Source organism: Gopherus evgoodei, chromosome 3, assembly GCF_007399415.2.
Source record: "Gopherus evgoodei ecotype Sinaloan lineage chromosome 3, rGopEvg1_v1.p, whole genome shotgun sequence".
Classification (NCBI taxonomy): Eukaryota; Metazoa; Chordata; order Testudines; family Testudinidae; genus Gopherus; species Gopherus evgoodei.
Window position 1 is genome coordinate 95,058,071 of NC_044324.1, and position 23,399 is coordinate 95,081,469.

A 23,399-nucleotide genomic window follows, 5' to 3' on the forward strand; every position below is an offset into this window, starting at 1 on the left:
CACACCCCTTTGTGGACACGCTTACATCTGTTTACAACTGGCTAATGCTGATTTAGTTTAATACACTGGGGTTTGCACCAAGCTGAAAAAAACTACACTTTCTCCCCTATTCACCCCCTTTCACACAAGGAGCTTATGTCACACTCCTCCCTTCTCAACCTCAGGAACAGTGACATGCCTAGCCCCATACCTCACACTTAAACACCTTCTCACCGCTCTCCGCTCGTTCCCCTTATGCCCCTCACACCACACACACTTCTGCTTTCCCCGAGTCGCTCTCGCTCGCAGTCCCATGCGTGCTTCCCCACTCACACAGCTCTCTCTGGGCGGGCTGCTCTGGAGGGTGGAGTCGAACAGGCCGAGACGAGTTGACAGGCAGGTACGGTATCCAACGGGAGTTGGGAGAATGCGGGGCCGAGAGGCGCCTGTCCAATGGCCGCGCTCGGCGGCCAGTTCCCTGTTACCTGTGCGGGTATAAAGGCGGCTGCGTGCGCGGCGCCCCCTCGCTTACACAGTATGGCCGGCGACATTAGCTAGCGCTCGCTCTACGCTCTTCTCTGCAACAGGGGAACACACGGAATACAAGGAACCGAACCGCCTCGCCTGCCCCGCGCCCGCCCGCCCGGACTGTAACCCCTGCGCTCACGCCGCAGCCGCCGCGCACCCGGGCGGTTTCGCTGCTGTTGGTTTTGTTGAAGAGTCACATAACGTTATCTCCTGGAAGGTGACTCGCGGCCGGGGACCCGGCGGCGGCGCGGCCCGTGCAGCAGCAGCAGCCGCCGGGGCGGCCGCCGGGCTGGGGTTAATTTCTGTGGTTGTTGGTTGCCGAGTTGTCGCGCCATGGAGGAGAACGGTGCACACTTCTTCGAAGGGACCGAGAAGCTGCTGGAGGTGTGGTTCGCCCGGGAGCAGCCCTCGCCGCAGGAGCCGCACCAGAGCAAGGGGTCCGGCGATCTCCGCACCATCCCCAGGTTGGCGCGCTGCGGACGGGCGCAAGGCAACCGGAGGGCGCCGCGAGCCGCTTCGGGGTGCGGTTGGGCTGGGGGGAGGGGCGCGCCTGTCGCTTTTCCGGGTGAGGCTCTGGGGAGGGCGGGGAGCTGTAACCGTCCCCCGGCCTGAGGCGCGGCCTGTGCGTGCCCGGGGTGCTGGCCTGGCTCCGAGCCACGGCCGGCCTCACGTGGAGTGTGACCTTCCCCTGCCCTCCAGGGGCCCCGGGCAGCGCCTCGCTCGCAGCCTGCCCACGGCACGGTCCCGCTGGCTCTAGGAGAGCGCCCCCGGGCCCGGCGAAGGTGTTAGTCAGTGACCGGGCTCTGCGCAGGAGCCATGACACCCACCTCCACCGCGTGGAGCCCGTAGGGCCCTGCTGGCAACATGCGGTGACGGGGTAGGGGTGTAGCGGGGGCAAGTATCGCAGTGCTGCCCGCCGCCTGGCTCACGCGGAGGGGCCGCAGCTGCAGAGGCTGCTGCCCCGTGCGCACCCGCGGTTTGAGTCCGGATTCGGCCAGCGCCTGGCCCTTCCCCTGATAACGAAACCCAGGAGGGAGCCGCTTTTATGGCGGGGTCCCCTGCTGCCAAGCGACCGGACTGAGGAGAAAGGGGTGAGCTACCCGTAGACCGGCGTGGGCTGTCACCTGTGTCCAGACCCTCATAAGAGTGCGTATCTACTACTTTCCTCCGCCCACGGAGCCTGCAGTAGGGAGGGGGCGATCGTGTCGTCTTCCTTTGCTGCGGAGGCAGGCCTTGGGGGTTGCCTCATGATGGGTATCGCAGTAGCTCCAACTCTAATGCGTGGAGCGGATTCAGATAGCCTTCCTCCCCCGCACGAGCTATTAATCCGTGGGGATCCCTTGTCTGTGGTTGTGGCGCAGTGGGGCGGTCTGGCAGGCGGTAGGGAGTAGCCCCCTCCCAATGCTGAAGTGTGGCTGGAACCACGATTACACGTGAGTTTCCTGGCTCTTCCTTCGCCATGTCTCCTCTTCCCCCCTCACCCCCCCCCCAATCGGGCTCCCTTTCCTATCCCATTGACAAATTCAAGCCAATGAGGTTTGGGTCTGGGGCTGTCGCCCAATGGGCATTTGAGGAATGTGCTGGCGCTTCTTCCACCCTCATTCATGCGGGGGGAGGAGAAGGCTGGGTCTCTCCTGTGCACGTGCTTCTAACTACTCTGCCTGACGTGGTAAGGACGGCGTCTCTGAGCTGTGGCTGCTCTGTTTTGTTAGTGCAGTATCTAAGACAAGCCTGCTGGGGCACAGGTCTTTGATTAAAAAGTGTTGGGTGTGACAGGAGGTTTCTGCTACTCTAGGTTGTCTCACCAGTGCAGTGTTGTGTTGCCTGGGGAGGGGTGTCTGCCAAGAGTTGCACAGCTGTAGTCTTTGAGTGCTTTTACTGTAAAGGTGGTTAGCAGAAGGCTCTTCCACTGAAGTGTTGCCTTCAGATGCTGGAGGTCAGAAGGAAATTAAAATTGTGAATCTTAGTTGTAGATATGTATTTTTAATTTCAAACTTTTGTGTTTAGTACTGTAGAATGAGCATGGAAAAAAGTTTCTATGTAGTTTACATACACATCTCCATTTGCCTGAACTAAACAGTAAGAGAAGTAATGCTACATGTGCACCAGATCTCTGAATATACCCAAGTTGTTTATACATATATTTAAATAGTGGCACAAAATATATTGAGTACTGTAAACCATCCCTGTTGTGAGGTGCTTATGGTCTTAAGGGCAAAAGGCGGATAAAGCATCAAAGCGGAGTGGTCAGGATGATAACTGGCACACCTTAGTTCTATGGCTATCTCCCTAACTTCCTTTCCATCTAGCAGTTATTGGTTGGCAAATTTCTTGCATATTCCAGTAGAAGCAGGTCTTAATAATTTGAATCACAGGAGGCATTGCAGATGAGCTCAGGAAAGGCATCCCATGTTCAGAGGGCAGCAGAAATGGTATTGAAAGAATTGGATTGATTGTATCCAGGCTAGCATCCTGGGTGCAGAAAAGCTTCTGATTTGGAAAACATACTATCAAGCTCTTTGGAGTAGCTCATAGGTCAGTGTGCCTACCACAGGGCAGACTGTCAAGAAGTAGGGCAAAAATACCGAATTGGTTGAGAGTTCTATACTTGAGTTTGCACTTGTTACTTGGTGAAACCCAAGTACGCAGCTGAACCATGGAGTCTCAGACCCCTTGACCACTCTGGTCTGTTTTGCCAGCCAGGCAAACTTACCTTTGTGATGGTCCCTTGCATCAAAAATCACGATATTCAGGTTACTCCTAGTCCCAAAGGATCAGTCACCCTTGGTCATTTGCACCTTAGACCTCATACCAAAGACAACACTTGGTAGACAATCGTATAATCAACTATCTGAATAGTTATTAACTAAGAAAAAGAAATAATTTAGGTTAAAGCAGGTAAACATACATGCACAAATGAGTTGGTTTTAGGTTTCCTCTGGCAAGATACAGGTTTCCTGAATTGCAGTTCCATTTACTCCATGGCAAGGTTTCTGTGTCCTGTCCCTCATAGTCCATTTGGGGCGTGCAAGGGTACTGACTTTCAGTGCTAGCTGGGCATGTAAGTGCTCTTAATGCCTTGGAAAATCTCACCTTTAAAATAGAAGAGTAAAACTAATTAAACCAGTGCAAGTTGTATGTAGAGAAGAGTTTGTTTGCCAGATCTATAGCTCTAGAAGTATGGAGACAGAGGCTTAAAACTTACACTTCAAGAAAATAGGCACACTTATTTGTATGGTTTATTTTCTTCAGTTGCATCAAATGGAGAGGAATTATATTCTGACTTTTCCTTGTCTGTTCAATAGCCACTCTGCAACAGGGTGAATTTAATTTAAATCACTAGTCAGGAAGACTTAATCATGGATTTCTACATAAGAGCAGCAAAGAGTCCTGTGGCACCTTACAGACTAACAGACGTATTGGAGCATGAGCTTTCATGGGTCAATACCCACTTTGTCGGATGCATGCATCCAACGAAGTGGGTATTCACCCACGAAAGCTCATGCTCCAATGTCTGTTAGTCTGTAAGGTGCCACAGGACTCTTTGCTGCTTTTACGGATCCAGAATAACACGGCTACCCCTCTGATACTTCTACATAAGAGTGCATTCTTGTTGATTGTTAAACCTTAATGCATATTCTTCACAACTCAGATGTATACCTTTCAAAATTAAACCTACAGTATAGGTTTTCAAGTGATCTACTTTGAAAACTTTTCAGATTCATTTTCTGATATAGCTGTAAAACTAAGTTATTTCATTTACCAAGGGTAATTGAAGCAGATATTTATGAAGTCACTGGGAGGTGAACTATCTCCAATTCAACAGGTTAATCATTAATATTTGGAGAATTTTCTTGCTGTGCTATTGTTAGGAGGAGAACATTACTGGACAGACTTTTAAATTGTTTTATTTAACTAGAATAACATTATGTATTCTGGATTTTTTCTTCAACAGCAAACACATTTTAACAAAACAAGCATGCATTTGAGTTTAAACATTCAAATTTTTTAAAATCAGGTTTGTTTTTGTTAATGGTTAACTGAAATAGTTAAATGAAATATTTAAAAAAAAAAAAATAGACTGTCAGCCAGGTCAACATGAGAAACTCAGTTGTCTTCACCTTCATTTTCCTGTTCATAACCTGAAAAAGAAAAACAAGCTTTCCTGCTTTTTCAGGTCCAAAATGATTTCTCAATTTGGAATGAATTAGTCCAAAGGAAGAAAATATTCTTTCTACACCAGCAGACCACTTCAATGGTCTCTAAATCCAAGTGCTTAAGTGAATTCCACCAGTTCACTGGTGTGACTTTCTTTAAAACATCAGCAAATGTATATTTCTTGAATAGTTCTTATTCCCAAACTGGGTCTCTTTTATGGCCTGCTGCCATTATAGGTTTTTCCTTCTAATGAGTATGGTATGGTAGATCTCAGATCTAGGATGGCTACACTCAGAAAGAAGATGATTTTTGAAATATGCTGCTCAGTTACACTTTTGTTTCTGCTGCCTGTTCCCCCTTTCTCACATTATCTCCAGACTACTTCTCCTTGTGCAGATTTATTCCACCCCCAACAATCTTGCACTTCTATAGAGAAGTAAGAGATTGACTCTGTACACAAATTTGTGAGGGACGATAGGGTTGAGGTCTGTTGTTTCTCATCCATCCATCAACTCACCCGCATTTTTGCTGTTATCAAACATGTTATCTCAAGACAAATCCACAATTTGAGAACTGCAAAACTAAGCATCTCTGGTATCTTCTAGACTGAACACTGACTCCCACTGGGTAGATAGAAAAATTAGCCTAAATAATCTATACAGAAGCCCCTGGAGCCCCCATAAGATTGGGTCCCTAATCCATGAACTATTGGAACTCATTTACAAAATTTTTCTTAAACATTACATGAATATATTGTCTCTTACTATATTATTAGAATTAATAATCCCTATTCCATTATATGAATTTGAGATCTTTGAGCTATAATGTATCTTAATTAAAACTATCTGTAGATGGATTTTTCCTCAAAAAGCATTTTATCAAAGAAATCCAATTTAAATAAAGATTTTATTGTTTAAAAACATTTTTATCCACCCTACTCTGCAATCTATTTTAAGTACATACTATACTCTTCATTTTTCTCCATAAACCTATAGTAGTAAAGATAAGAACATAAGAATGGCCCCACTGGGTCAGACCAAAGGTCCATCTAGCCCAGTATCCTGTCTTCTGATAATGGCCAGTGCCAGGTGAACCAGAGGGAATGAACAGAAGAAGTAATCAAGTGATCCCTCTCCTGTTGCTTATTCCTAGCTTCTGGGAAACAGAGGCTAGGGACACCATTCCTACCCACCCTGGAATCCAGAGGAACCCTGTGATCCAAAATAATTTTTGAGGTTTATTTTATTAATTGCAGAATGATATATTCATGCATATAACTTTGGGAAGTCATTTCTAAATATGGTTCATTGCTTTTCAAGGAATTCAGAGCCTATTAAAGCTCATCTTTACTTATGAAATCATAGCTACTGACTGTATTTTGAACAGCCACTCAGTTGTCTCACTTTTTAAAATGTAATCAAAGATTTAAGAACACCTATGCTTTGATCCATGGGTCTTAATTACCATGAGATCTGGAAGAAAATAAGTTAAAATCTTATGTTGAACAGTACTGCATACTGTTTGCTCTAATTGAAAATTCCTTATACTTAAGTTTGTGTTGGCACATCCCAAATATGTACCAATTCCCCTGTCAAACAAAATCATGTAAAGAAGTTAAATAAAAATTTCCTCATGGAAGAAATTTATATACTTAATATTTAGATCACTGAGCATTTAATTGTAATACTATTACAATTAGTGCTGTTTCTTAAAGTAAATCTCCATATGTGAACTAAATTGGTGAAGGCAATTTGTGAATACAAACTTCTGAAATGCTTACATCAAACTCTCTGCAAACATCCATATTACACAAGTTAGCATTGCTCTTCTATTAAAATGATAGTTAAATATCAACATTTTTAGTTGTTAATTGGAAGCAAATAACTAAAACCTTACTTTATAATATGCTTACGACTAACTGTAAACTGGCCCCTTCACGCTCTGATGGACACTGTAAGACAAAAATAGGCAGGAATCATAAGAACTTTGGGGCATTCAACACCGTTCTCTGCAGAAAGATCTTTTCCATTGGTGATGCTACACTTTTAAGCTTGCTTTACAATTCCATGGTGGTCTTCACTACTTGGTTTGAAGCTAAAAGTGAAACTGTCAGATTACTGGGAGATGTATAAAATCTTCATGTATATAAATACAGTGAACACAGTTTGCTTCCCATGTAACTTTGTGCTTCATCTTTAGAATTGTCCTAGAGCTTTGGTAAAGATTAAGTCAGTTTTCTTGTAGAGAGTGCTTGCGAAAAGTTTACTTTCTTTCTCATGTCACTAATGCTGGCAGTCTGACTAGATGGGAATGTCAGTGTGGACCATACTTACCTTCAGATGGTCCACCTCTCTTCGCATTCAAAATAGCACCATACCTGTGGCAACTACAATAACTGCATATATGGAAAAGTAGTATTAGGAAAGCTTGTGTTTTCAGCTATATTTTAAAGCAGTTTAGCAACTGAAATAAGGAATAGCTAGCTTCATATGACTGGTCAGCTCTCTGATCACCAAGAACTTCTGTAATGCATTATACTCAGTTTAAGAGCTGAATAATTAGCATAAAAATAAAAATTAAAAAGCAGACCATACCAGAATAAATCATAATGATGTAGTTGTAGTAGTGACAGTAATGTTTAAGTAAAAGTTTAATTGGCATAGAGTTGCATTGCACAAACTTGCTTAAAGCAAGCAGTTATTTAGCTGCCATTTAATGTTTTGGATGGACTTCATTCAGCTTGAGGAATTGAGTGAATCTTTGCTTCTAGATTTAAATTGTTGGTCATAGAATGCTCTTGTACTCTCTACAGATGTAGCCTGAATTTCTGATAATGTGTAAGGAACATAAAGTACCCTTTGAACTACTAAGGCAAACATAACTGATTTACATAAATTCAGTAATAGAAGAAATTAAGTTCTGAATCAGTATATGAAACAGTTTGAACCTGAAATCTGTAATGGCTAAAAACAGCGCTGTTTACACCAAACATGGTGGATTAAAAAAAACTAAATATAAACTCATTTCAAATTTAATTTGAAATTGCCAGTTGTTTAAGGCCTAAACTTACTATGATCTATTTTTGTGTTTAATTTAAATGATTAAGCAGTACATGTTTGTAGCTGATGTTTTAAAGTTATACCACTGAACTGCTGATGGAAGTTGTTGGCTAAGCATCTGGAACCAGAGTTTAAATGCTGAACCAGCTTCTGACAGCAGAGTAGCTGCCCCTTCTGCAGGTGTTCAGGGAATATTTTCTTTTCAGTTTATTCAGTTTGGTTCAATTACTAGTTCATTCATAGTTAAGAAATCAGTTGAGTGATAAAGCTAGAAGGATTTTTTTTTTATTTTCCAATCTAGGAATAAAAAACAGGTTTGAGGGGATGAGATGTACTAATTGTAAAATCTTGGAGGACATGGTGACCAGAAACAATAAGTTCAGATAATACTTTAATACATCGGTTTTAAAGGCAAAACATATTTTGATAAACTTTAAAACGTATCCAGCACATTTAAGGTAGTTTTCTTTAAAGTAAATGCTATTTTTGTGTATTTTAATCAAATTTGAATTTCCATCCAAATAAAATTTTTACAAATCGCAAAAAAAACCTAGGAAGTCATTCACCATATTCTAATGGAATAAAAGGTAAAAATTAAGAATCTGAATAAATGTAAATTGTTATATAATGGTCTAAATACATGTGTAGATACAATGCATCCTCCTGGTTAGCAAGATGTGTCAAGTTTAGTGTAAAGTCTGTATTTAGTTGCAGATAAATCTGTTTTCAAGTATCAGAGGGGTAGCTGTGTTAGTCTGGATCTGTAAAAGCAGCAAAGAGTCCTATAGTCTATAAGGTGCCACAGGACTCTTTGTTGCTTTTACCTGTTTTAAAGATTACCAAATGGTGAGAATCAACTTTTCTTTAGAAAAATAATTGAAGTACAAATGTAAAACGCAACTAAAATTCATTTAAATCAAGGTTTCTTGCTTGCTGTTTGAAATCATGATTAAAATTGGTAATTTAAATAATTATGGTTTAAATCAGTCCACCCTGTCATCAAGTTGCGTATGAAATAGGGGAACAACTACAGGTATCCAGTTTTATTATAGGTATGCTGTTTCTCCTGGGCAATAGAGGTCTGAATGTGATAACTCATGAAAGTTGTCTCCTCGACTTCAGTGGAACTACACTTCTAACCCGATATAACATGAATTCAGCTAAAACATGGTAAAGCAGTGCTCCGGGGGGGCGGAGCTGCACACTCTGGTGGATCAAAGCAAGTTTGATACAATGTGGTTTCACCTATAACATGGTAAGATTTTTTTAGCTCCTGAGGACAGCATTCTATCAAGGTAGAGGTGTACTTGTGCATGAATAGACCACTCGCATGAGTGGGAATTCCAGTATGGGCCCTCACAGTTAATAGTTGCGGGTTTAGAATAAAATCTGACACCACTAGTAAATCTTAGTTATTAGTAACCTATAGTTGAAGCAATAAGACACTTAACTACATTGTGCACAAGTCCATATTACTTAGTACAGGTAGAATCTTAAGTACTGTTTGTATTTAACTATGATTGGTCTGTAATATTCTATATAATTAGCTTCTATAGTAGCAATATGCATTTATAGGCCACAAAGGAGCACAGTCTTGAAATAGCATTTATTCAAATAGATTAGCAACTTAAGCTCAAAACATGCTTCCATGCAAACTTTTCTTCTTTCAAAAAATCGGAAGAAAGTCTGGATTCTTACTGTATTTAAATCCATCATTCTGTTTCAGTTTTTACTCAGACATTTGTTTGACTCAGAGAAAACCAGCCACTTTTCACACTACCACGTTGGTGCATCAACTAAGAAGACTTCATGTTCAGGAAAAAAACTAAAGTACTTGAGATTGAACTGACTTTTAAACATTGGGTAAAATATAGAACAAACAATTCAATGGGGCATGCAATTTGAAATCTAGTCAGTTTAAAATAAGATAAAAGTAGCTTCATGTTCTGGGCTTCCTAAGCCTGACAGTTTTTCCTTTATTCCACATTAAAAATCTCACCTGTTGCTGCATTAAAAAAAAACATGTAATTACTTTTAATCCAGTAGGAAAACAATAGACAGGTATTTCTAGGTTGATGTCCCTTTAGCTTTTACACACTGAAAAATATAATTGTAAATGGAGCATTATTCTGGAAAATAGAGATAGCTGGGTCTGCATTACAGCATTTCACCTTGGATTTTAAATGTCTGGCTATGAATGTCCCTATTATCAGACTGCTGACAAGGTTCATTTAGCCAGCCTCCATATTCCTGCTTTCTGAATGCTGAGCATAATAATCTGACAGGCAATTAATGCAAAGCAATACAGCCTGACTGCCCTAGTCATTTCTATATGAATTCTCCCAGTGAACCATGCTTAACCTGCTAGTGAACTAGTTAAGACATAGTTCTGGATGGGCAGAAGATAATTTTGGAAGGAGCAGGGATATCTTTATACAAGTGATCTGGTTTTTGAGTATCCTGTAATAAAAAAGATTGTGGCAGAGTATGAAATGGAGTGAAATCCATCTTAAGTTGCTACCTTAGGATAAGCAAAAATCAGTTGCCTAGTTGAGTTAATCAAACAAAGTTGAATGAAGCTCTGAGAAACATTGTCTTAAACTTGTCTTCTGGATATGATTCATCATAGGGTCTGTCTACACCAGAGACTTCTGCACATTGTCATTCCCTACAATAAATTTGTTACAATGTAAATAAAAAGCAACCTACGGCAGTGTCTTACCTCCAAATTGATCTGTATTGGTGTAAATCATTTTGGACTGCATCAGTATAATAGTGGGGGGGGGGGTTATATTGTGTGGTCGTTCTGAACCTTAGTGTGGTCATTCTGAACCTTTGCCATACCTGGGCTGCTCCTCCTTCCCAGTTAGCAATATAGAAATGGCTTGGTGGTCACAACTCAAACACCTGTTTGTAATCACAGGCTGACAACCCATGCCATATTCTGCCTCTGCAGATAAACTTTCAGAATAAAGTAGTACTTTACTGATGAGTATTCTGCAAGGGCTGAGCTACATTCAGCAAGGAAAAATCCTTGTTTCTTTGAGTTTAAAAACACCATTCAGAATTTGCCTTGTGAAAGTCAGCAAGTACCAGTGTGGAAGAAGAGCTGCTTCTGAGTACCCATTTCTTTTCATAAAATAGAAGAAGCATGCATTTACCTAATGAAAGTTGTAAACTTCAAAGCCTTATCAAATACCTTTGTCAGTTCTGCTGGCATTGCTTGCTGCCAAAGCTTTCTGGTGAATTGAATGACAAGTCCAAATGGCTTTTGTGGTACAGTAGACTTGATTCTAGTCACAAGGCTGCTGTGTTGCTCAGGCACAATCAGTGCAAATACCAATCCAGCCCAAATATAAGACTGTTTCATAGATTTCAAGGCTAGAAGGGACCACTGTGATCATCTAGCCTGATCTCCTGTACAATCCAGGCCATAGATCTTCCCCAAAATAAGTTCTAGAGCATATCTCTTAGGAAAACATTCAGAGATGGAGAATCTACCATGACCCTTGGTAAATTGTTAAATGGTTAATTATTCTCACTGTCAAAAATAGGTGCTTTATTTCCAGTCTGAATTTGTCTAGCTTCAACTTCCAGTCATTGAATTTTATCTGTCTTTGCTTGGTTGAAGATTGCATTATCAAATAGTTTTTGTCCTTATAGGTACTTATAGACTGTAGCCAAATCACCCCTTAACCTTCTCTTTAAGATATAGTGATAGCTGCAAGGAGCTCAGTCTGTGCCATGTTTTCTGATCCTTTAATCATCCTCATGCCTCTTCTCTGAACTATCTCCAGTTTATCAACATCCTTAAGTTACAGACACCAGAACTGGATATAGTATTCCAGGAGTGGTCACAGCAGTACCAAATATAGAGGTAAAATAATCTCTGCTCTGAGATTCCCGTGTTCATGGATCCAAGGTTTGCATTAGCCCTTCTGGCAACAGTCTGTCATTGGGAGTCATGTTCAGCTCATCCTTCTCCATGACCCCTAAATATTTTTCAGAGTCACTGCTTCCCAGGATACAGTCCCCCATCTTTTAAATATGGCCTACATTCTTTGTTCCTAGATGTGTATCTGTTTAGCCATATTAAAACATAGTTTGCTTGAGGCCAACCAATCCGGCTTGCTCTGTATCAGTGACCTGTCCTCTTTTCTTATTTACCATTCCCCTAACATTTGTCATCTGCAAACTTTCAAGGATTTTGGTTTTCTTCCAGGTCACTGATAAAAAGTTAAATAGCATAGGACCAAGAACAGATCCCAGTGGGTCCCCTCTAGAAACACTCTCCAAATGCTGATTCCCCATTTCTAACTGTTTTGAGACTATCACTTTGCCAGCTTTTAATGTATTCCCTGTTAATTTTATCATTCTAGTTTTTAATCAAAATGTCATGTAGTACCAGGTAAAATGCCTTACAAAAGTTTATTATATCAACACTATAACCTTTATTAACCAAACTTGTATTCTCATTAAAAAAAATCAAGTTAGAAAGAATCCATCTTCTATAAACCCAAGTTGATTGGCATTACTTATTACCTTCCTTTAATTCATTATTAATCAGATCTAGTATAAGTTATTCCATTATCTTACCTGGGATCAGTGTTAGACTGAGAAGCCTATAATTACCTGGGTCATTTCCTTTACCCTTCTTAAATAATGGCACAGTGTTACCTTTTTTGCAATCTCTGGAACTTCCCCAGTGTTCCAGGAGCTGTTGAAAGTAAACATTATGGTCCAGCAAGTTCCTCAGCCAGCTTTTTTAAAACTGTTGGATGCAAGTTATCTGGACCTACTGACTTAAACATTTTTAATTTTAGTTGCTGCTATTTAACATCCTCCAGAGATGCTAGTAGAATGAAAGCATTGGCATATGACTGTCATGTTTTTCCCCAAATACAAAACAAATTTACTGAACACTTCTGACTTTTCAGTATTGATAATTGGTCCATTTCCATCTAGTAATGTACCAATGCTGTTAGGATTCTTTGTTTAAAAGTAAAACTCCTTATTATCCTTAACTCTGGTGGCCATAGACTTTTCCTTGTCCCTTTGGTTATCTGATTAATTTGCTAACAATTCCTGTTTTCTGATTTATATTTATGCTGTCTTCCCCTTTCTACCATTTATTTTATATTTTTATTTTTATAGTTCACTTCCCTTCCTTTCTAAACTAAGTTTTTAACCAATATAATTTTCCCTGAGTGGCTTTTTGGACCTCTAGTAAAGTCCTTAAACAATTCGCAATTATCATTCACATTTTTCCTATTAAATTGTTTCAGCTAATTTGGCTCAGTTGTTTTCAGTTTTGTGAAGCTGACATTTTCAAGAACCATATTTATTTTACTGGTTTGGACTTCATTCTGTTTGTACTTTATAAATGTGATTAAGTTATGATCACTTGTAACTAAACTACAGTTAGCTCTTAGTTGTCAAGTATCAGAGGGGTAGCTGTGTTAGTCTGGATCTGTAAAAACAGCAGAGTCCTGTGGCACCTTATAGACTAACAGACGTATTGGAGCATGAGCTGTCATGGGTGAATACGACGGAGTGGGTATTCACTCAAGAAAGCTCATGCTCCAATACGTCTGTTAGTCTATAAGGTGCCACAGGACTCTTTGCTGCTCGTAGTTGTGTGATTAGTTCCTCTTTATCCCTCAGATGAGGTCTAGTGTAGAATTTCCCCTGTGCTGGGGGCAACATTTTTTGAGTTAGGAAATTGTCATCTATAATACTTAGAAATTCTGTGGGTGTTGTAGTACTAGAGCATGGTATCTCTAGCATATGTTTTGAAGTCTTCCATGATAACAGATTTTTTTTCCTTACACATGATAGGTAATTGTGTAAGAAGTTAGTCATCCTTTTCCCTGGCATTTTTTGGTGGTCTGTAGCAGATGCCAACTAATACCCATCTTGTACTGTATCTGATAGGATGTTGATCCACAAGCTTTCAAAATAATTTTCTTCAAAGTTATCAGTGACTCCCAAAACATTTTTTGACTGAGTGCCACTCCCATTCCCATTTTTGCCCACTTAATCCTTTCTAAATAGGTTACAACCATTGATTTCGATAATCTAGTCATGGAGATCTTTCCCATTCAGGTCTTAATAATACTAAAGTTGAATTTATGTTCTTAAATGAGCAGTTCCGATTCCTCTTGTTGCCCATGCTCTTGCTATTGGTGTATAGGCAAATGAAGAATTTCTTCATATGGTTTGGTTCCTTGATTGATTGATTTTATGGATGTGTGCTAAATGAGTGCTTGTATCTTCCCTCTTTTTACACTTGTTTTGTTAGTTTAGTGTTCTGCTGCCTACTCTGGCCAGCTTGGCTCTTAGGAGATTGGTTCCCTTTCTACTGAGATGGAGGTCATCTAAACTATGCAGTCTCCTTTTATGATAGAAGGTGTTTGGTGTTCCACAGTACCAAACGTCCACACCACTTACCTAGCTGGTCCTTTACTTCCAAAGTCTTCTGCCTTGTCTTCCTTTGCCCACACAACAGGAAGAAACTGATCACTTGGAAGTTCTTCTCCTTCAGCACCCTTCCAAGTACCCTGAAGTCTTGTCTGATCTGTGATTATCCCACAGTGCAGTGTCATTCATGATATGAACCATCATGAATAGATCCTGGCCCATTAACTTGAGAATTATATTCATTGTTAGAGTGATGTCTCATGTTTTGGCTCTGGAAAGGCAGCATAGCATCCTGTTGTCCTGTGCCTTGCAGAATGTTTTTTCAATTCTTCCAAGTATTGAATCCTCAACAAGAATAGTGTCATCTTTAGACAGTTGGAGAACCCTTCATAGGCAAGCTTTTTTCTTACAGGTTGAGTTGAGCTACCATCCTCGGTGTTAGATGGTGTCCTGTACGTTCCCTTAGACCAGTTGAATCTTGAGATATTCAACAGTTTTCACGTTGAGGACCTGGTATCGATTGGAAACTGCCAACTGTGTGGAATTCCTCCTGGTCCTCTTTTCTCTAGTAGCCACAGCCTGCCCATCTTGTGTCCCCAGCTGTGTAGAGCACCGCTGTGACCTCTTCTCATGCTTACACACTGTTAGGTCTCCCCTGACTTTCTCTTTCTCTGATTCTTTGGTGGCCAGCTCCTTTTGTTCTTGAACCTGATGTTTCCTGTACCTGGCTGTCTAGGAACTCCTCAGCATCTCTACTTGCCCCTTAATCTAAGAATCTTCCTCCACCACAGCTACCAACTTGCATTTCATGCACAGGAAGTTACTTCTGACTTCAGACAGGAAAGGCCCCTTAATCTAAGAATCTTCCTCCACCACAGCTACCAACTTGCATTTCATGCACAGGAAGTTACTTCTGACTTCAGACAGGAAAGAAAACATGGCACTGTAGTAAGAGGAGGCCCTGAGATAACTTGGTATCAGAGGCCTGGTATGAGGCCTAAGGCCTGAACTAAAGTAATGGTCAGGACTTTGCTAACATAAAGCAAAGTTAAGCTGTGAGCCAGAGGCAGGCCCTGCTCACAGAAGCTGGCAAGGAAAGGGCTGATGGTGCAAAAAAAGACATAGCTAAAAGGTACTGGACACCAGATAACAGAACGTTCGCATACTTGTACACTCCACACAGATAACAAGAAAAAAACTAACCCATCCCAATGATAGGGGCAAAAGGGTAATATGATGAATAAAGTTGTTTTGTTCGAACCAACGTGTACAAGGAGAGAGGCGGCACCTTACTATGTAGAGGGGTTGTACCTCACACATCACTTCTGACGTATAACTTGCTTATACCTGTGTATAAGAATGCATCCCTGGGGTGGTGTCTTTGTCCGGCCGAGGGGGCAGTGGAAAGTCCCGCCACTAACTTAGCAGAGTCCATTGCCAAGAGGCACTGCCTTAATATGCCCTGAGCGAGAGTAAAAATCTACAGAAACTGCCATTTTCAGGGAGGAGCTGCTGCATGGAACACTGCAATGTCCTTCAGGTAGCCTTGCTGGAAGCCATGCAACAAAACAATTCCTGGTTGTTGGTAGTCGTGCAGCAGCAGAACACAGTGGTGTGCCATTCTGCTCCCGAGGAACAAGCTGATTGGTGGGATTGCATTGTTATGCAAGTATGGGATGATCAGTGGCTGCAGAACTTTTAAACAAGGCCACTTTCCAGGAACTGTGTACTGAGCCCTCCCCAGCCCTGCAGTGTAGCAACACTAAAACGAGACATGCTCTGATAGTGGGAAAAGCAAGTGGCAATTGCTGTGTGGAAGCTTGTAATGCTAGATTGCTACTGGTCAGTGGGGAATCAGTTTGTAGTTGGGAAATCCACTGTGCAGGTTGCTATGATCCAAGTATGCAGGGCTGTTAATAGTCTTCTCCTACGAAGCGTTGTCACTCTGGGCAATGTGCAGGAGATACTGGATGGTTTTGCTGCAGTGGGGTGATAGCATGCATATCCGTATTGTCACCAGACCACCATTGCCACAGAGTACATAAAGAGCAAAGGATACTTTTCTGTGGTGGTGCAGGTGCTGGTGGATCACTAGGGTGGTTTTACAGACAGCGTGGGATGGTCTGGGAAGATGTCTGACGCATGCATCTTTAAGAACACAGGTCTAGTCAGAAAGCTGTAAGCAAGGACTTGTTTTCCAGACTGCAAAATCACCTTTGATGTTGAAATGCCAATAGTGATCCTGGGAGATCCAGCCTGCCCCTTACTCCCATTGCTCATGAAGCCATACACCAGATATCTGGACTGTAGCAATGAGCGGTTAAACAATAGGCTCAGCAAGTGCGGAATGGTTGAATGTCCCTTTGGCCATTTGAAGAGTTGCTGACATGAAGCAGTGTACCTCAGACTTTGAAAACCCATTCTGTTAATGACTTTGATGGGGCAGTGCCCCTCATTGTCTGGCAAAGGGTTAATAGCAGCCCTTGGAGCAGCTGTACAAAACCCAACCAACCAGAGGAAGGTTTAGAAGGAGCCAATCAGGGCCAGTCTGGGTCCTATAAGAAGGACTGCAGGGGAGAGTGTCCCTAGAGCTTGAGGGAGAAGGACTGGCTGTCTGTAGAGAGAAGTACCTGGGACATAGCAGTGCTAGGCAGGGTTAGGGGAGCAAGCAGAGCTCCATCCTGGCTGGCTCCCAGACTGGGCTTGATACAGAGGCCAAGTAGGTGCTGGGGCTATGGGGAAGTGGCCCAGGGAAAGCAAATAGCAGCAGAGAAGAAGCAGTGAGCACCTGCTATAGGGTCCCTGGGTTGGGGCCCAGAGTAGCGGGCCCCTGCTCCCCCTTTGCCACACTGGCCGCCAAGGGAAGTGGCCAGCCAAAGGACTGCAGTGGGCCCCGAGCAAGGGGCTGGACTAGGAGGCTGCAGTTTGCCACTGCGGCAAGAAACCAGGTGAAGGACTTCTGGTTTATCCGGAAGGGGGAGATAACAGAGTTGGGGCACAGCTGGAGGGCCATGCCCTGAAGAGGATGCTGTAGTCTGGGACAATGCGGGTCCCCAGAGATGGTGGAGAAGCAGTGGTGGAAAGTGAGACACAACAAGAGGAGGATGCCCTGCTGATGGACAGAGCTAATTCCCAAAGAAACCAGCAGGAGGCGCCATGGTGGTGAGCACAACCTTTTACAATGACCACAATAATGCATGGTGCTTTTCTGTGTTGTGCCTACCAGTAGTCTGAACCTTGCTGTGACTGCTGTGTATGTAGTGACGTTATCTTGGAAAAAATACCTGTTGCTTTGCTCTGAAAATAACTTGCAGCCCCCACTCACTAGCACCACTAGAACTGCCTCCTGACCTACTGCTGGAAGACCATCCCTGGGGAAACATTCCATTCAGCCTTGGCCCTTCCAAATGTACTGCTGGTGAATGAGGGGTGTACGTGATGCCTGGGAAATATGCATTGATCCAGCAACTCATCTGGGTTGGGGGCTGAAACAGTGGCTGCCATGAGTGAGGGGAGTGTGGGCTGCTGCTTAGAGTGTGGAAGATATGGGAGCCAGGACTCCTGGCTTCCACCCACCACTCCGCGTCTGAGGTTGGACTCTCACTCCTGTGCCTGAGTTTCCCCCTGCCTCTCCACACTTTGAATTAATAATTCATTTTCAAGACCTGAACTTTTAGTTTGTCTATGCAAAAAAAAATTTGACAAAGAATTAAACCTTGGAAAGATGGGAATACAATGGTGAAAGGCACACATTCATCTCTTTAAAAATCCATGTGTGTGGCTGAGATTCTGTGCATCCTTGCCTGAGGCTGAGGGAAGGGATATTTCATTTGCCCCCGACAGCTACTGGAATGTGGAGGGGGAAGTAGAGTGATGTTGGAATGCAGTTCTACAGGGGCTGCAGAGGGAGTCAAGCCTTAAGCTGTTTCTCCTGTAGGTCAATCAGATGACCCAACATGTCTTTGTTCCTTCAGAATCCCCATCATCACCTTCTCTGTGCCATGCTCATTCTTACGGGCTTTTTTCCTCATGTCTGTGTCCATGTTTTCTGCAAGAGCAATCCTCCATTCCCTCTGCTCAGTTTCCACTGTCCCAGAAGTACTCCTTTCATTAAATGTCATGCATTCTCTTTTGCCTTTCTTATCTGGGAGACCCTCTCCACTGGTGTGGAGGAAGTGTAAAGGCTACACTTTCAGCTGTAAAACAGGCACAGCACAAAGGGATCGTTGTCGGTGCAAACTTGCCATAAAAAAATCCTTTCCCTGAACCCATGCAAGTGTAAAACAGAACATTTCCATTTCTACAAGGTGTTCATTGAACTTGTTTGCTGCCCTAGCCATGGTGAGTAGGGCAAGGGAGCTGGACCATCTGCAGTGGGCGGGGGGCCGGGAGGGGACGATGTGACCCACAGCAGAACTGTAAGTTCCCGGGGACCATGCCACCTTCTCTTTCTAACATGAACATTGTCTGGAGGTCAGGGTCTGGCATTCTCCCTTCCAAACTACAAGCGGAGGCGGTGTGGGATGTGTCTGCATGCGATGGCCTATGGCTACTGAAACATTTTCCTTTTCTTCCTCTGCCACGGTTAGTCTCCCAGGGTAGCCCGGGGACACAGAGGGAGGCCTGGAGCATCTAGCTGCCCCGCGTGGGGGGACAGGGTGCCCAAGAGCAGCCCTTGACTTGTGTCCTCGCACCCTGTCTGCCCTAGGCTTACAGTTTGTGTGGGCAGTGCCAACCCCTGCCATCCATACTACAGCCATGTAGTGTCAAGCATGGAGGAAGGGATGGAAAAACAAAAGGAAGTCCACAGGGGCTAGTGTTTGTGGGTTGAGCAATTGAAGTGAACACTTACCACTGTCTCCCATAGATAATCCTAGCTGATATGCTCCTGAAAATAATATGTGCTGCAAGGGAACAGCTGCTGCTGCAAGTGTCCAGGTACAGACTGCGTCCTTATGCTGTGTACTGCGATGATGCTTGCTAAATTAATACTGGAGTGGTGTGCGAAAGTGTTGTACCATGGTGGAAGAAATACGGCGATCTTCCACAGAAACCTTCTACAATGGATTAGAGTACCTGCATGATAGTTTCCCGGAGAGCTCTATGGAGGATTCCCAGGACGTCCCTCTGTACACAGTGTTTTGCAGGGCACCCTCTGCTTAGCTGGTCCAGGCACTGGGAAGCACATAGCTACTCTGTCGCAACTGGATTTTAAATTAAAAAACAAACCTAAGATGTGACACCCCCTCCCGATATTTATGGTAAGTGTTTACTCAGCAGAGGTTCTTTCCCTGGAATCAGGCGCAGCCATGCTTCTGCTCTGCACTTGTCTGGACTTCTCTAGGGTTGTAAACAGCTCCTGGCTCTCCAGGACAAAATATCAGAAAATATCATATTGCTGTTATGTAAATCGGTGGTATGCCCACATCTGGAATACTGCATGCAGATGTGGTTGCCCCATCTCAAAAAATGTATTGGAACTGGAAAAGGTTCAGAAAAGGGCAACAAAAATGTTGCATATGGAATGGCTTCCATATGAGAAGAGATTAAGACTGGGACTTTTGAGCTTGGAAAAGAGACTACTGGGGTTAAGATGGAGGTCTATAAAATCATGACTGGTATGGAGAAAGCAAGTAAGTCTTATTTGTGCCTTCTCATAATGCAAGAACTAGGGGTCACCAAATTAATAGGCGGCAGGTTTAAAACAAACAAAAGGAAGTACTTTTTCACACAACACAGTCAACTTGGTGGAACTCCCTGCCAGAGGATGATGTGAAGGTGAAGACTATATAACAGGGTTCAAAAAAGCGCTAGATAAGTTCATAGCAGGTAGGTACATCCATGGCTATTAGGCAGGATGGGCAGGGATGGTGTCCCTACCCTAGTCTCTGTGTGCCAGAAGCTGGGACTGGATAACCAGGGATGGATCACCTGATTACCTGTTGTGCTCATTTGCTCTGGGGCACCTGGCATTGGCCACTGTCAGAAGACAGAATACTGGGATAATGGATCTTTGATCAGACCCAAGATGGCTGCTCTTATTCAGTGGATCCCCTGCTCATCTGTCACCCAGTGTTGTCTGCGGTGGCCTGGGACTCTTGACTCCTCAGAGGTATCCATGCTGCTCTTGGAGGTTTTTGGTGGGGTCATGAAAGAACAGCATGCAGTTCCTTGTAAAAGTGGCATGTCTGCAGTGCTGAACCAGAGTGACTGTTCACCTGTCTTGCCTTCTGCTATGCTTGCTGCAGCTCCTTTGCTTTCACACGGCGCTGCTGCAGATCCCTTTGGTAGCCCTTCTCCTCCATGCTGTGAGAGGTTCTCATAGATATCCACACTTCTGTGGCTTGATCTGAGCTGTGCCTGAACAGTCTTTGCTCCCCACAGACCCAGGAGATCCCCCAATTCTGTATACTCTGGTCAGGAGTATGTTTGGAGCATGGAACCGGCATGATCAGCTGGGCAGGCAAGCTCACCATGCAAATGGAAATTCAGAAGTTTACCGGGAAGGAGCTCTTTCCTGTGTACCTAGCTACTGGACAGCAGGGTTGAGAACAGTGACCAAAGTGATCACAGTAGAGCATTGTGGGATACCTCCTGGAGGCCAGTTAAAACAATGTAAGCAAGACAGTATCTACAATGCCATTATGTTGACTTAATTATGTCAAGTGCTACACTTGTGGAGTTATAGTAAGTCAGTCAAGGTAGCAGGCAAGTTACGTTGGCGGGAGAGATCTGGTAGCGTAGAGATGCATTATGTTGGCCTAACTCTGTAGCATAGACCAATCCTCCCAGCCCTTACCAGGGCACCAACAAACAGATCTGTCTCAGTTGTTGAAATGGGGGCACTCTGCCCAGTTATGCAGCTTGCAGACAGAAAAGCTAGACAAAACTGCACCACTCACCAAGTCTTGCTACCTTCAAGCACAGCTACAACCCTCAAATTCTCTTAACTGCCTCTGTTCATGGCTCCTTCAGAGTTTTCCCCTTTTGCGTGTCCTGTTGGGACAATGAAACTGGCAGCCATACTATATGGACACTTCCCACTCTTGCTGGACTGGAGTCTCATTCATTTTGTATTGAAAAGCATTGGCAGTTCTGAAGAGTTGAACATTTTGCAGCTATTTAATAAAACAATCACCAGCTGCCTGCATCATTGGGAAGAAAACTATTTTGACAAAACACAACAAAACATTGCACCCCGCATTTCAAGTGTCAATCAGGATTTCCCCAGTTGAGTCTTGAGACAGCTTTGGCTGTTTGCAGTGACATAATATAATGCTCAGAGGGCTTTGTTTTGCAAAGGTGAGTGGCAAGATCCAGGTGGCTTGTTCTTTCCTTTTAACCATATGCCTGTCCCAGAATCCTGTATGGGCTGCTCTGACAACTCTGAAGTAGTATGGCAGCTGACAAGCATTTTGATGTGCTCTGATTTGGGCTCAGCAGAGGAAGGTCAGGCTTTAAGAAGCAGAAGCACAAATGATGGGGGGAAAAGAACTGTTGGGTCTGCTCTGCTGCTTGGCTTCATGGAACAGTGCAGGAAAAATATAATGTAATCTGGTTCCATTGAGGAGAGAACTGGAGAGGAGGAAGAAAAGTGAAAAATAATACTGAGCACTTGGCTGCAGAAAAATAGACTCCCATGGTAAGTGTGCCATTTCCAACAAAAATGCCAGATTTCCTGGCCATAGAATCTTGGTGTTCACAGGGCCTTGAATGAGGTAAGTGGGGGCAATTAATGCTTCTGAGCTAGTTTCAGTATATCTGCAGATTGACACCGGCATCACTGCATTGATTTAACCTAAAAAATGTGAAACATCTCTACAATGTCCGCAGGCATGGTATTCAGCAACATAGTCCATGTCTACACTAGTGAACTTAGAGGCGCAGCTGTAGCAGATCAGTGCCAACAGGAGAGAGCCCTCCTGTTGACATAATAAAACAATTTCAATAAGCAGCAGTAGCTATGTTGGCTTTTCCTCCTGACATAAGTGTGCACACAAGCGCTTATGCCAGTGAAACTTGTCACCCAGTTTTTTTTACATCCCTGTTGGTGACATAAGGGTTAGTGTAGACATGGCCTTACTTTCAATTTTAAGTAAGCAGGTGTTGACTCTTAGCTCATTTACTAGTCATGCTTTTGTTTTCCAAAACTTTCAGTAAATGAACTATAATTTTGATCCAGTACTTCCTGGTTTTATAGACTCATAGACGCTAGGACTGGAAGGGACCTCAAGAGGTCATCGAGTCCAGTCCCCTGCCCTCATGGCAGGACCAAATACTGTCTAGACCATCCCTAATAGACATTTATCTAACCTACTCTTATATCTCCAGAGATGGAGATTCCACAACTTCCCTAGGCAATCTATTCCAGTGTTTAACTACCCTGACAGTTAGGAACTTTTTCCTAATGTCCAACCTAAATCTCCCTTGCTGCAGTGTAAGCCAATTGCTTCTTGTTCTATCATTAGAGGCTAAGGTGAACAAGTTTTCTCCCTCCTCCTGATGACACCCTTTTAGATACCTGAAAACTGCTATCATGTCCCCTCTCAGTCTTCTCTTTTCCAAACTAAATAAACCCAATTCCTTCAGCCTTCCTTCATAGGTCATGTTCTCAAGACCTTTAATCATTCTCGTTGCTCTTCTCTGGACCCTCTCCAATTTCTCCACATCTTTCTTGAAATGCGGTGCCCAGAACTGGACACAATACTCCAGCTGAGGCCTAACCAGCGCAGAGTAAAGCGGAAGAATGACTTCTCATGTCTTGTTTACAACACACCTGTTAATGCATCCCAGAATCATGTTTGCTTTTTTTTGCAACAGTATCACACTGATGACTCATACTAAGCTTGTGGTCTACTATGACCCCTAGATCTTTCTGCCATACTCCTTCCTAGACAGTCTCTTCCCATTCTGTATGTGTGAAACTGATTGTTCCTTCCTAAGTGGAGCACTTTGCATTTATCTTTATTGAACTTCATCCTGTTTACCTCAGACCATTTCTCCAATTTGTCTAGATCATTTTGAATTTTGACCCTGTCCTCCAAAGCAGTTGCAATCCCTCTCAGTTTGGTATCGCCCGCAAACTTAATAAGCGTACTTTCTATGCCAACATCTAAATCGTTGATGAAGATGTTGAACAGAGCCGGTCCCAAAACAGACCCCTGCGGAACCCCACTTGTTATACCTTTCCAGCAGGATTGGGAGCCATTAATTACTCTCTGAGTACGGTTATCCAGCCAGTTATGCACCCACCTT

General features: G+C 43.2%; 1 protein-coding gene across 1 annotated transcript in view; it reads left to right on the plus strand.

Moving 5' to 3' along the window:
• The first annotated feature begins 498 nt into the window (after positions 1-498).
• AMD1 (adenosylmethionine decarboxylase 1) overlaps positions 499-23,399 on the plus strand; it is a 50,318-nt gene continuing 27,417 nt past the window's right edge. Inside the window, exon 1 of the mRNA XM_030556125.1 lies at positions 499-971. Coding sequence (XP_030411985.1) covers positions 841-971 — 131 coding nt within the window. The 5' untranslated portion in view covers positions 499-840. The remainder of the gene's footprint in view (positions 972-23,399) is intronic.